At 41.2% G+C, this 15407-nt stretch overlaps 1 protein-coding gene across 1 annotated transcript in view; it reads right to left on the bottom strand.

Annotated features, from left to right (window-relative positions):
* The window catches only part of BMPER (BMP binding endothelial regulator), a 243543-nt gene that overhangs the window by 95156 nt on the left and 132980 nt on the right, over window positions 1-15407 (bottom strand). Inside the window, exons 7-10 of the mRNA XM_023191705.1 lie at window positions 13771-13870; window positions 7636-7745; window positions 4316-4456; window positions 1473-1577 (exon numbers count right to left, since the gene is read on the bottom strand). Coding sequence (XP_023047473.1) covers window positions 1473-1577; window positions 4316-4456; window positions 7636-7745; window positions 13771-13870 — 456 coding nt within the window. The remainder of the gene's footprint in view (window positions 1-1472; window positions 1578-4315; window positions 4457-7635; window positions 7746-13770; window positions 13871-15407) is intronic.

Below are 15407 nucleotides of genomic sequence, written 5' to 3'. Positions count from 1 at the left end.
GTGGTTGGAAGGAAGCCTAGAAACAGAAAGGTGGTCCCTCAGGCAGAGGCCTTGGCAAGGGCACCAAGAAGCTTTGACAAGGCGTGGAGGGGGTGGGTGGGGCAGGGAAAGGCCTCTGCTTGGAGGGATGGATGCCCCTGGCCCAAATGTGGTCTACAATGATGGAAGGCTAATGAGACACCAGTGACATCAAGAACGTTGACCTCTCCCCACCCTCCCCTCCCCCAGCAAGAGCACAATGAAAACTATCAATCCAGCTACAAGTGGCAGAATTCAAGTGAAGCTGGAAACTCCACGGCGGCCTGCTGAGGCTAGTTACTTGAGCCACCAGGTTGGCACAGCATCCTGTTTTTGTCTTGTAGAATAAGGAAGCCCATTATTACTAACATGTGCTACAAGAGTTCATTAGCAACGAGGGTTCCCAGAGGACTGGCATAAATGATGTGATCCCATTTTTCCCAATGAATATTTATAAGCAGACCGTGTTCAAGTCTACTTATTGTATCTTCTTTTTTTTTTTTTTTTTCTTTTATGGGAGGCTTTCAGTTTTATGTCTGAGGCTTTTTAAAGCAAGACTAATTAGGATGGTTTTTTTTTCCTCTTCTTTTCCTCTCCTCTTTATTCAGTTGTGCAATAGCAACAGCTGTTGTTTTTTTGTGCCTCATTTGGCACTCGAGTAAAAACAGCAACTTTTGTTTATAATAATAACAGATGTGAATAAAATTAAAAGCTGTCTATAACAGAGAAGGGAGGACATGTCCTGAATATATGGATATATTTTTTCATTCAAGGGAAGGTATTGAATAGGGTTGACATTTTCCCAAAATGTATAAAACTTTAAAAGGTTTCAAGTTGCTGAGGTGAATTCAATGAATCTCATGCTTTAGAGGATAATGGTTGCTTTATTCAGTGTGCTGGAGCTATGGGTTTTTGAAAAGAGATATTTCCATAAGGATGCTATTTCCATTTGGGGCTACAATGGAGGCCAGGATTAGAGAGGGAAAACTTCAGCAAAGAAATCGGGGGTGCTGTGAGGCAGGAGAAATTAATATTTCCTTGTGGAAATATTAATAAACAACCACATATTACTTTGAATGGCTATAAGAGGAAAGCTCTGATTTGAGAAGGGAGAGAAAAGAGGAAAAGGCAAAAGACAGTTAGGATGTTAAACAAAACCTGGCAAAAGAAAGCAAAGAAACAGATCTTGCAGGAGTTGGAGAAGTTTTACAGAATGAATGGGAGAAGTCAATAAGAAATCAGAATTCGGACAAGAGCAAAGCAAAAGCTATTTTCATGCAAGGATAAAATCTGCAATAAAAATGAGCAAACTTTGCAAGGGGCATTTGGCTACTCAGGAATGTGGAGGCTTTGGGGGAGCTGGAGTCTGTGTTTGGAAGATGGCATGCGACTGTGCCACACACAGGACATTTCTCAAGACACTAAGGTAAAGTCAATCTGCATTCCAAACGTACCTGTGGGCAGCTACTGATGGGAATGCACTGCTTATTGCGACACTCCGTCCTGCCTTTCACACAAGCACAGATGGTACAATTGATAGAGGACCACATCTCTCCATCCTACAAGAGAGGACACAAGATCCTGTCAGCAGTTGGAGGCTGACAGGAGTTGAGGCAACAGACTGTAATCTCTCCATGGAGGAAAGCATTTCTTGCCCTGAGTGAGGGATGCCATCATTAGACTAAATGACTCAGGTGTTTGTATGTACCCAACCGATTTAAGATAAAGATTAGTGAAGATTTCAGATTATGTGCAAGCGTGTGTGTGTGTGTGTGTGTGTTTGTGTGTGTGTTCCCCTTCCTTGTGTGTTTAACCAAGGCATATTTACGTCTTGTTGTCAATCATTGTTTACTTAGCTGCACCCTAGGGGAAAACCAAGCATGAATTTTCATACATGATACAATGACAGTAATCTAATTTTCCCCTGTTTGATATCAGACTAAAATATTTAAGCCATCCCAAGCACCAATAGTTAATTGAGATGTCCAGAGGTGGTTAATTACCAGATGTGCCATGGTTCTGGCCCATATGGGACATGCATAAAAGAGAAGCTAATTCAAATGACTCCCAGTGCTCAGGCAGACATTTGATGGGCAAGTCATTGAAAATGCAGAGCTCAGAGAGAAGACTCCAAGTGCCACAGATATCCCATCCCTGCCTATCTAGTTCTCTCCTCTCAAAAAGCAGGGCAGTACTTTGGGATTCATTTCCTAGACTAGACCTTTGCTCAGACACAAAGAGCTATTTAAGGAATTTCTTTCACTCATAAAATGTATAATCTGTGAATGCCGAATACACAAAAAGCCCTTGTACCTCTGGAGGATAGGCAGGGATGTGCATCCTTGCTTGTGGGTAAGAAAGATCACAGACAACAGAGTTGGGCTGAAAACAAAACAAGGGTTCCTTCCTGAGCTTGCAGATCCAAGGAGCAGATTTTTGGTAAAAACAGAAACAGCTGAGATATTGGATGATTCCCCCACCTCTTTCCCTTCCTGACTTTTTGAAGCTATTTTAAGGACTGTCTACCCTCTAGTGCCTTTCAAGAGAGAAAGACCTGACTGAATCTGCCTTAAAGGACACCTGACTGTTCCAAGTTCTCTGAGTACACATTTCTAGGAATCCATGTCTCCGTGAATTATTTTAAGCCTCAGTCATTTAAAGGAACCGTTTTTACAAGGTGACTTGCAAGTGTATTACAGTGGGGCACGGTGGCTCACGCCTGTAATCCCAACACTTTGGGAGGTCAAGGAGGGTGGATCACAAGGTCGGAGTTCAAGATCAGCCTGACCAACATGGCGAAACCCCACCTCTACTAAAACTACAAAAATTAGCCAGGCATGGTAGCGTGCGCCTGTAATCCCAGCTACTCAGGAGTCTGAGGCAGGAGAATCGCCTGAACCCGGGAGGTGGAGGTTGCAGTGATCCGAGATCATGGCAATGCACTCCAGCCTGGGCAACGGAGCGAGACTCCATCTGAAAAAAAAAAAAAAAAAAAAAAAAAGGGAAGTGCATTGCACACAGCACCATAGTGAGAGTGAGGCTACTTCATCTGGGTGCTCTGGAGACAGAGGAGGAGACTTTATATCAAGAGGGCATATGAGCATCTCTGAAAGCCTGGTGTAAACACAACACACATGCCTTCCCCTTCACTGGGCATGATACCTTATGTCTTTTTTTGTCCTCAATTGTTTCTCTTATTTAATTTATTTTATTTTATTTTTAGTTCTGGGGCACGTGTGCAGGATGTGAAGGTTTGTTACATAGGTAAACGTGTGCCATGGTGGTTTGCTGCATCTATCAACCCATCACCTAGGTATTAAGCCCAGCATGCATTAGCCATCCTTTCTAATACTCTCCTTCCCTCCACTCTACCCCCTAACAGGCCCTAGTGTGTGTTGTTCCCCTCCCATGTCCATGTGATCCCATTGTTCGGCTCCCACTTACAAGCGAGACCATGTGACACCTCATGTCTTCTTACTATTCCATCAGAACCAAGACCTCTCCCTCCAACTACTTCAGCGTGATAGGAAGTCTGGCTCAGTACAGCATGCCTGCAGAGCTTGCACAACTGACTTGTTTATGTGGGTCTTGATTCTCAGGGTATCATGAGGTGACACCTTCGATACACAGTGATTTGACTCCTTCCACCCCTAGGGAAAATGGACTAGGTAGGAAGTACTTTGGACAAAGCCAACCATCTTTCATTTTGAAGTTTAAATGGCCATTGCACTGTTTTCCAGTTGGGGTCCTCAGAAAATAATGTAAAATACACCTGAGATTGGTAACAGATGGCCAAAAACAACCTTTTCCATTCAGCTGGGCAGAGCTCTCTCACCTGGCTCAACTATGTACACTGTTCACATCCTTATCTGAATATCTTCCAAATGAGAAAATTTTTCTTTGCCAAGGTAGCTTTGTGGAAAACTTCTAAAAGCATCAAGCTGTATAGATCCATCAAGATCTTGACAGGGATCATCACCTTGACAAGTGTCATTGAGCATCTCCAACGAGAAGAGGTACTCCCAGGTATTCAGGCAGGTTTTATAGGCTTAACATATTTCAGCAAAAATATACTCAAGAAAAACATCTTTCAGATGGTTGATTCTCTGCACTTGATTCTAACTATATATGTATATATAATACTGTAATATAAATACATTCTTTTAATATATGCACACATATACATTTGTATATGTATATAGAAATTATGGGATAACCCAATCCGCCTCGTGTCTGGAGCTTTTTAATTGTCAGCATAGTAATACAGGAGTTCCCATGTGCTTGTCTCATGACATACCCGGAAAATCTTGTTGCCAAATTTGCACACTTTGATGTCTTCTGGGGGCACTCGTAGGAGGCACTCTTCACAACAGCCCTTCTGGCCTTGGTCGCAGCCACCAGGGTGGGAGCACTTCTTCTTGCAAACCACAGTAGAGTCCTAGGGGCCCAAAGGCAAACTAGAAATTAAAAATGATTTTCACCTCTACCAAACATCCTACCTGGCCTTCCTTTCATAACCCATAACTATCTGTGTCAAAGTCTGTAAGGTACCATATTTTAATTTACTGCAATAAATCTTTCATTCACTTCAAAATGTGATTTGTTGATTAAGTATCTAGACCAGAATATGAAGGCACTATGGAAACTATGGCATGCAACCCCTCCCTCCCAAGGATTTATGATTTCACGTCCCAGAGACTGATGAGCCCACTCCACCAGCCTGTGGCAAGACCGCCCAGCTCCCCATGAACCACCAGTTTCCTTCTTCCTGCCCTCTACCTCTTTGCAACCTGCACTAATAGTGCTCTCTTGGGTCTCCTCCGTGGTTTTATGCCACCTTTTGGAGCTTAACGTAAACGCACAATATCTTTGGTCAGAAAGTAAAAGTTAAGAGCAAATGCACCACCTCAGGACAAGATTCCTCAAGTGTGTTCTGTGCTAACCAAGGAACTGAACGAACAGTTTCAAAACTGGCCCTGGGTTCCAGAGCTCTACTGTAGCAGAGTGACTTTGACCAGGCCACTTATCCACTGAAGGTGAAGAGTTTATATCATCTGTAAGTTAAAGAAGTATGATTTGATTTCAAAAGGAAGTGCTCTTCTGCCGATTGTTTCTCAGGTTTACTGTGCCTCTTAAATGTAAAATACCTGGCACGTAGAAATTATTATAAACCAACTTAAATTGGAAAATAAATAATCCTTTGTCAAGCTGTATATCCTGATTTCTTGTTTCAAAACAAAGGCACTCCCCACCTCTCAAACAATGCAAACTTCACCGTAGATCTCCCTGCTTTCATTGTGTATGTTTGTGTCTGTGTGGCGAGAGAGAGCACGCTCATTAGACTGTGGTGCCTAGCACTGTGTTAAACAATGAGAATTCAAATACAAAGATGCATAAATGTACTTCTGTCCTCAAGGGGTTCTCCACAATGTAAGAAGGGAGATAACCGTGTAATGAAGCAAATTGCAATTATAATGTGGTAAACAGAACTCTACCAAAGATGTAAAGATAGCAAAGACAAGGGGAAAGTTACCTATCCAGGTAAGTCAGGAAAGCCTCTCAGGTTGTATGACACCTGAGATAGGCTATTATGGATGAAGAAGCATCTGCTAAACAAATTTAAAGATGGTAATAACATCGCTGGTAGAGGAATTGTCAAATTTGATGGCATAGAGACCTGAAACCATCCTGCATGCAGAAAAATACAATTGACACTTGAGCAACATGGATTTGAACTGCAAGGGTCCACTTACACTCAGAAATGTTTTCAATAGAAGGTACATCAAGTGTGCCTGCCTTTCCTGTCTCTCCTTCCACTTCCTCTGCCTCTTCTACCCCTGAGACAAGACCAACCCCTCCTCTTCTTCAGTTTGGTCAATGTAAAGAAGATGAAGACCTTTATGATAATCAACTTCCACTTATTAAATAGTAAACATATTTTATCTTCCTTGTGATTTTCTAAATAACATTTTCTTTTCTCTAGCTTACTTCATTATAAGAATACAGTATTTAATACATAGAACATACAAAATATGTGTTAATTGACTGTTTATATGATTGGTAAGGCTTTCAGTCAACAGTAGGCTATTAGTTAAGTCTTTAAGGAGTCAAAAATTAGACATGGATTTTCAACAGTACAGGGAATCAATATCCCGCCCCCCACATTGTTGAAGAGCCAACTGTATTAAATCATATTCAACAGGTTCCTGCACCTGCCATGGAAATCATAAGAAACACTGGATAGGGATACTAGAAAAGGAAGCTCAAAGCAGACAGAAAATAATATTGATTACTCAAAATGATTGCAGCTTGATTTTTCAAGCATTTAATATCCCCAAAATGACTGTGAATTCATACTCTAGTGAAACACCCTTTTGGAGGAAGAGTATTAATTATACTTCCTGTTAAGCACTGAGACATATTACCTAATCATCTCTCATGGAACCCATGAACCCAAAGCATGGCAAGTATAACTAACTCCCATTCACGAGATGCCTTGCTTTCCTGTGAGCAAGAGAATTGAGAATGTGATATGTTTCATCAAAGTCTCAGAATCCCCAAGAGGAAGCTATCTCCTGCGAAATTCTTAGTGGAGAGGGGAAGTCCTGAGAATGAAGGCCAAGGCAAGAAGGGGGTGCTATATGGTTAGCATAGGATAACACAAACCATGGGAGGAGGAAGAAGCTTCAGTAAGGTATTCTCAGGCTCAGGAATTACTCATGTTCGGGGTTCAGTGGAATGGACAGTTCAGCCCTTACCCAACCACCCCCTGAAGTAATGCATGCTACTGAACAAAGCATGTAATCAAGAACTACTGAGCTCTAATTCCAGCTATTGACTCATAGCTGACATTGAGTAGAGCTCCCTTCTTTCCCTCCAGACCTTTAACTATTAAAAACAAACAACAACAACCATCACCACCAAAGTGTATTCTAAACTTGTCAGACAGATGTGATTCATTAACTCACTAATGAATAATCCTAAAGTCCTCCCTGATAAATGTATTTCTTCCTGGTTTCCAAAATAAATGACTCCATAAGTATAGTCTATGAATATGTGATGTGTGTCCCTTTAAAATTCTGAAGCTGTGGAATTATTTATTTAGCAGTAATTAGACTTCTGGTTGCCTTTTGAGAAAAAATGAGCAAAACTTTGAATAAGACATGATACAATAAACAACACATAAATACTCTCTTCCTAAACTGCCAGGTTTATCTTTGTGATGAACTGTAATTCCATGCCTTTCTCTTCTCTTGAATGTGATTACAAGCAATTTTTATTGCCAGGTATGTTAGAGAATTCATCTTGGATAATTAAAGCCAGAGGGCACTGCCATATGTGTTTGTCTGATTTTAGAAAATCCTCAGAACAGGCTCTTGGAGCTTGATTCTCACTACAAGGAGCTAACTTCTTGGTCCTTAGAAAATGATTGAGCTACAGTTTGAGTGCTATGTGTAAATTCTTGGTGACCTTGAGTATTATTTTCCTTGTAAAATGGCATCGTTAATGCTTCCTCCCAATAAATAACACACCATTGGCTTTGGTTGTGGCTGTGATGCTAACACTGAAACCCAAACCCTATCATTGCTGGACCACAGTCTCTCAGAGCTGCCTTACCCTGCAGGTGCAAACTGTGCAGTTATCATACAGAAATGAGGATCCATTGTCATAAACATCACTTCGAAAGAGGCAGCTCCCAAAAGGGAGGTCAAACACTTTCCTCTGACCTATAGAGAAACAGAAGCACAGTGTAAGTAAGACAGAATCAGGGATGTCCCATTTTGTCATCAGCGATTTCATCATAGGTTCATTACACATTCTCATAAGACCAGGTAAGGTAAGTCTGGAGCACAAAAATAGAGCCTTGGGTCAGACATGCCTAAAGGATTGCCAGAAATCATTAGTTTGGATAAAGTTTGTTAAAAAAGAGTTTGATTCCAAAATGAAGCTTGTAAGTTCAACAAATCTATAATGTGTTCATCACAGTGAACCAAAATCACTAAGACATGAGCTCCCCTCATGAAGCTCACCTTCTAGTGAAAAGGCACACTCATCAAAGGCTGTTTCAAAACAACAGTAAGGTAAGTGCTGGAAAGAAGACGATCTAGAAACTGAAGGAATTGGGAGATCAGAGAAGAATTCTTGGAAGATATAATGCCTGAGGAGCTTCTTAAAGAATGAGTAAAATAATCTAAAAATTGGGTATGGGCAGTAGGGGAGATGGGTGGAGGTAGGAGGAATCAAGATATTTCAAGAAGGTCTCAAATGAGCAAAAAGAACTAATGAAATAATGTTTGCTATGGTTTGAACATTTGTGTCTCCAAAAAATTCATATGGTAAATTCAAATCACCAATGTAATGGTATTAGGAGGTGGGGTTTTTGAAAGGTGATTAGGTCAGGAGAGCAAAGCTCTCATGAATTAGATTAGTGCCCTTACAAAAGAGGCTCCAGAGAGAACCCTCACCACCACGTGACAGCAAAGTAAGAAGACACCGTGTTAGCCAGGATGGTCTCGATCTCCTGACCTTGTGATCCGCCCGTCTCGGCCTCCCAAAGTGCTGGTCTCTACTAAAAATACAAAAACTAGCCGGGTGAGGTGGTGGGCACCTGTAGTCCCAGCTACTCGGGAGGCTGAGGCAGGAGAATGGCGTGAACCCGGGAGGCGGAGCTTGCAGTGAGCTGAGATCCGGCCACTGCACTCCAGTCCGGGCGACATAGCAAGACTCCACCTCAAAAAAAAAAAAAAAGAAGACACCATCTATGAGCCAAAGAACAAATCTGCTAGCACCTTGTTCTTGGACTTCCCAGCCTCCAAGACTGTGAGAAATAAATTTCTGTTGTTTACAAGCTACAGAGTTTATAGTATTTTATTAGACTAAACAGACTAAGATAGCACCTTAGTCATGAAATTACATAAAGGAATAAAGGGTGAAGCTAACTCAAAGGGCACACAGAGGCACATGTCGAGTGTCCAGCCTTTCACAGGCATAGTATCTCTGTAGAACTGGCTTGGTTTTCCCTGATGTGAAGACTGGATTGGTGAACAAAAGGACCAAAACAGCAATCCCAAATAAAGAGTACAACCTAATGTCCTCCTTTCTTTTAGTATTTGAGTTTCTACTCCTTGAAGCACACCAAAACATCTCTGCAATGTTACTTTAATTAAAGACTAAGTTAATTCGTGTTCACTGATCAAATTTCTATTCATACCACTCTTTCTTCTTGTAAAAAGATTAATAGCAATTTCTGTTTATCAGTAGGCCCAATAAAATGCTCAAAATACCTAAACATACTAAATGCTGTTCCCAGAATTAGAATTGTTGGAATAACTGTTAGTAGGAGTCAAGAAAAACATGCTCTCTTCCTATCATAGCCAACCTCAAGGCCAGGATACAATATAGATGCTGAACTAAATCATTAGTTTGGTTCTCACCACCAAAAGCAAACTTGTTGGCCCTCAAAAGGTGGAAGTGAGTCATAATTTGGATCCTACATATGGACTCCCTCGTGACCACTGAGTATGATTTCTCCAGGCCTCACTGACTTCACTCATAAAATGGCATCATCAATACCACATTGCCATGTCACTACCTCTTACTATGGTGTTAATATTGAAGCATACAACCAAAAACTCTTTCATGGCTAGGCACAATTTAGCATGATGATTGTTAATTCCCCAACTAACACAGGTATTATGTGCACACCCAGGTCTTGAGTCTCTTGAACTTCCTAAGAACTGACATAGTAAATTAAAGGATTATCTGCAAAATAAAAAAAAAAATCATTCTTTCCCTAAATATTCCTCTAAGGAACCCAAACAAGTTTACCCTGAAGCATCAGAAAGCTGCACACAGCCTGGATCACATCAATATTGACCATCCCATTATAATCACTTCTGTCTAATCGCACCTTGGTTTTACGACATTATAATAAGAAATATGACTGAGCAGTTATTTTTTGTATTTACTATAAAAATGATGGTGAAGTCATTTTTCACTGCTTTAAACATTATCATCCTTTCAATCAATCACTCAGAGATGTATTTCTGTCCTTTAATAATTTAAAATATCTCTGCTTCAGTTGAGTAATTTTTTTAATTGTGATAATCTGGTTTGCTTTTTTACTATCCTTTACCTACATGTGCTTCATGTATTTTGTAAGTGGTCTTAAATCCTTGTTGGCAAAAGGCAGAAGATAAATAAATAGATAGATACAGAGCTCTGTGTAGAAGCTTCATCCTTCACCAATCAAAATGTACATTCATCATGGCTGAGCTCGACATTGTTTCTGCAGAGGCCCTTCTACCTTTTAGAGTTAATGACCCCTTCTGCATTCCCATAGCCTGTTGCCTATGCTACCACTATAGCAGTCAATATTGTTCCACAGGTGGAGGAATGGCTGAATGGGTCTATTGATCAATTGATCTATTGATTGATTGACAAACAGACTCTTCAATGTGCTTATCCCCCTGAACAAATGTGACCAATCACTTCAATTCTTTCTCACTAAAATGAAAATTTTACCTAAAATTGTAAATACAAAGCTCTTGAAGCAATGCTTGATGTTCATTACATATCCTGAATAAATGGCAGATGGTATGTATTATGATTATTAGAGGTGATATAATTCAAATATGAACCTGGGCTGTGTCAGTGAGAGTGCACTGGGGGCTGCTCTGTGTATATTTTCCTGTGCTGAGACTCTCCATTGAGAATGAGGAAAAAAAGGAAAGGAATGTTGCAAAGGCAGAGGTATATCATGTTAACCCTGCCTAAGGGAAAATTTAAGAGCAAAACAGCACCCAATCATCTAAAGTCTAACTACACTAAGATTTCAGCATCTAGAAAGCATCCTAGTGTTTCCTTCTTTGTCTTTGTATCTTGCTGTGTGGGGATGTTGGTTTTTACCTTCAAAGAGCATAAAATCTTACCTTAATCCCAAAGTCATCATGGTCCAACATAAGATAAAACATTCAAGGGAGTGGTTCAGAGACTTTGTGTACAGCCTGACTTCAGACATTTCCATGTCATTCCACTGGGGTCTAGCCCAACCAAAAAAGATCTCATTTGGAAGAGTTATAATTTTCAAGTTTCTCAAAACTTACTGTTCCTTTTGTAGTATGCCTTATAACCATAAATGATCAGAAAAACCTGCATTCAATACAATAGCTGTTGCTCATATGAGAAGCTTCTGAACTGACACAGCATATGCACAGTACCAGCTTCAAAGCATTAATCAAGCTTACTTATCTTTGGAGCCGGACCCAAATGCCACTCCCTTTGTCATGGCTTTCCTGCTTAAGTGGCCACTACTTCCACCATGGACCACAGCATGATGATTTGTGCCACACCGAACTGGCTAACCCTATTCCAGGGACACTAATAGACACTGGCAACCCAAACAGAACACACAGAAGTGAAAATGTCTTTAATCAGGCACATCTAAGCAGTTCTCCTTTGCTCTTCTGTTTCACATTTACTTTAAATGTGTGTGTACGTGTGTACGTGTGTGTAGCAGGTGTATGTGTGTTTGTGTGTGTGTAGCAGGAAGGCAAGCATTGTTAGATGAAGTTAGCAGCAGAAGCCATCAAAGAGGAGAAAACTCTTAGTCTAACAAAATACCTTTATTTGTCAACTTGGTCATAAAAAATAGAATTCATGGTATAACTGTACTAACTTGGGAATGAGAAAAATAAATCAACAGGTTGTTTCAGAGTTGAAGACAGTAAACTCTGAAAGGAAGGAGAGAAGATTCAAGGAAAAGGAGTGGGCATTAAGTGACAGGAGCTCAAATAGAAGAGACCATAAGTAAAATTGTCCCGAAGGCAAAACAAATAAGACCTTTTAAGAACGAGAGTGCTTAATATCCCATATTATGTTGTTCACTATGCTTCTGTGTAAAATAATCACTCTTATTGCCTGCAAACCCTCAGTGAAATCTGCTCTCCAAGCCTTGACTCAATGGCATCACAGGATGTAAACAGATTTGAGGGGAGATGCATCTAAAAAGACAAAATGATAGAGAAATGGAAGGAAGGAAGGAAGGAAGGAAGGAAGGAAGGAAGGATGGAAAGAAGGAAGGAAGGAAAGGAAGGAAGGAAAGAAGGAAGGAAGGAAGGAAGGAAGGAAGGAAGGAAGGAAGGAAGGAAGGAAGGAAGGAAGGAAGGAAAATCAAGAGAAACAGCAGGAGCAGAAACACCAAGCCAGAGGCGATTAGGGAAAATATTAGCCTCTCAAGGATCCCTGGAGATTCTAGGGAAGTTGCTGGAGCCTCTAAAAGGACAAAATGACAGACAGACAGACAGATGGAAAGAAAGAAAAGAAAGGAAGGAAGGAAGGAAGGAAGGAAGGAAGGAAGGAAGGAAGGAAGGAAGGAAGGAAGGAAAGAGGGAAAATCAAGAGAAATAGCAGGAGCAGAAACACCAAGCCAGAGGCGATTAGGGAAAATATTAGCCCCTCAAGGATCCCTGGAGATTCTAAGGAGGTTGATAGAGCTTCTATTGTATTTATATGGTGGCTCAAGCCACCATATTTATTTGAAACTTGATAGTCTGACCTCAACCAGCTTAAGGGCCCAGGAATCATTAAGAAGTAGTATAGGTTGGGCACGGTGGCTCACGCCTGTAATCCCAGCACTGTGGGAGGCCGAGGCGGGTGGATCACAATGTCAGGAGATTGAGACCATCCAGGCCAACATGATGAAACCCTGTCTCTACTAAAAATACAAAAATTAGCTGGGTGTGGTGGCGTGTGTCTGTAGACCCAGCTACTTGGGAGGCTGAAGCACAAGAATCACTTGAATCCAGGAGACAGAGGTTGCAGTGAGCCAAGATCACACCCCTGCACCCAGCCTGGCAACAGAGCAAGACTCTGTCTCAAAAAAAAAAAAAAAAAGAAGAAGAAGAAGGTAGCATATAAGCAAAAGCTAAAGAACCTCATGCTCTAGAAAATACCCATCATAAGTTGTCCCCTTTCAGCTAGCAACGTGCATGCATCCCTCCTGTGTCACCAGGGAAGGTGAGCTGCAGCAGGTTAGAGCTGGGCTCAGGAATCGCACATATCTGTGGTCAGATATCAAATCTACAACCCACTGGCTGGACTGCCATCTAGGAATCTAGTTCCTTTTCAGTATAATAAAACTAATAATAGCACCTGCATTACACATAGGAATTATATACTTAGTACCTACATTTCACAGCTTCTTGAGAAGATCAAATGAGAAAAAACAATATATAAAGTGCCTAGCATGGTGCCTAGCACCTATTAAATGCTCAAAAAGAAAGCAATCATACTCTCTTTCTGTTGGCTATTATTCACTATTTCCTTCCAAAACTCTCATTTTCTTGCATGTGTTTCTTCCTGCATGGTTTTTACTCCGAAAGTAACACTAGTCTATATTCCTCCATGGGTTTACTTCAAATACCTTTAAAATATGCTCCTGTTAATAGGCGTATGCCCTATTAAAGATAGTTTCTTCAATACTTTCTCACCAGAAGGGAGAATTATCCCAGGTCATCTGGTGTACCCAGTTACAGATACAAATGAAGACAAGAGAGAAGCCTCCCTGGAGGCCTCAGTTAAGAAGCAAATCCTGTACACACTTTCCACTTCTGTAATTAGAAGAGGTAGTTGTCTCTAACAAGCCATGAAATAGGACAACTGGAGAACCTCAAAATAACGTGGATAAACACTCCCAGCAGAAACTTGGAGAAGAAATTTACATTGTTCTTTGACCTGAAAATAGTAACTCACCCAAACATTTGGGGCAGCACTGTCCTGGGGGTATGTGACTAAGGTGCTGGGGACAGGAGAGAATGGGACAGACTTCTCTCACACATTGTGTCCTGCCTCCCTAAGAAAAGAGAGAGAAAAAAAAGCATATTTAGAAAAGTAAGTGCATGTAGATTGTACAACCAAGATATCTAGAACAAACCTAAGGCTCTTCCCTAGTATTAGGTCCCTAGGCCGACTGCTCAGGCCCATGTGATTTTCCCCAAGTGTCCTTTGATCTTCCCTGTAGGCCATATAAACTGCAGCTGCAAAAAGACTGCCTTTGAGGAGGTGATTCCAGCATCACCTCCTCTCACCCACCACCACTTTCTTTACCTTTTGCCATCTCAAAACCACCTTTACAGTAGGTATAGGAGACCAAACTGTCTCTGTTTGCTTGGGATTGGAAACTTTGAGTACTAAAACCAGGAAAGTTTCATGCAAACCAGGATGAGTGGACCATGCTAATAGGTCACGGCCTTCTCGTTCCACCCTGCCAAGCAAGCAAAGGAACACTTTGGCATTTTGAGACTTTTCCTCCTATCTTCCAGACACCCATCTTTCCATAGGTTCTGCAGACATCTTCCTCCAGGAAAGCTTCGGTGTCTGCCACAGCTGGAAGGTGCTGCTAAAATGGCTCAAGGAGGTTCCAGGTAGATGAAGTGGCCAACCTGCTGAAAATGGATATACCGAAAGCCCATATTCAGAAGAACTGTTTCACTGAATTCACCAAGGTATGCAAATCTGTTTCCACTAATTAAGATTATGAAGATTGATATGAGAAGAACTGGCAGAGTCTCAGAAACCTATATGGAGAAGTTTTAGAGTCTTTGAATATTTTCCCTGCTCCCTCATTCTCATTCTTGACCCTTTCTGTTCTCCAGCACTCCATACCTCCAACATCCACTGCTCCCCTGGTTTAACCTCAGCATCCCCTCTTCCCTGCCTAAGCATACAGTCTGTCGACTTCCCCTCCTATCCCTCCCCAGAGGCGCCTGCTTCCCCAGCCCCAGTTAAGTTGTAACTTCATATTCAGAAAGCTGGGGCCGAAATAAGGTTTTCCAGCTGATTTACGTCCAACAAACTGGCAAAGCTGATGTGAAAACTATCCTTTGCAATAGAAATTGCTATGAAAATTTAAAATAATTGAGGTTTTCTTTTCTTTTAAGAAAATCAGTGAATTTGTTAAACAGATCACTCAGCAAGTGGAATTTCAATGAATTGACTTCTCTGCGATTTGAGCTAGAAACCAAACTAGTACCTGCAGGTTCCTTGTCTTAAGCACATAATTTATATCTCAAGAGGCCTCAGGAAATGAGAAACTCACAGCTTAAAGAGCTGTGGACCCCGCAAGGGAAAGATTCCATTTGATGCATTTCCTCACACCTTCCCCACTCCTTTCTGGCCATAGAAGAATCAGCCTCAGCCACTAGGGGCCTGTCTGTTCCCATCCCAGCACACTGCGGCTGCCTGTTGTTTCTGTTTTCCCTTCCTGTTCTCGCCATTTTTATTACGACAGTTTATTTTTTTGGTGGGGATGGCTGAAAAGGGGAGGGCATGTTATATGTCTTTTAAAATATTTGTTATTTTTTACGCCTCTTTAATGTTGGATTCTTCCC

This window comes from Piliocolobus tephrosceles, chromosome 8 (assembly GCF_002776525.5).
Source record: "Piliocolobus tephrosceles isolate RC106 chromosome 8, ASM277652v3, whole genome shotgun sequence".
In the NCBI taxonomy this organism is placed as follows: Eukaryota; Metazoa; Chordata; class Mammalia; order Primates; family Cercopithecidae; genus Piliocolobus; species Piliocolobus tephrosceles.
The sequence above is the reverse complement of the archived record's forward strand: the minus strand, read 5'-3'. Positions and strand labels throughout refer to the sequence as shown.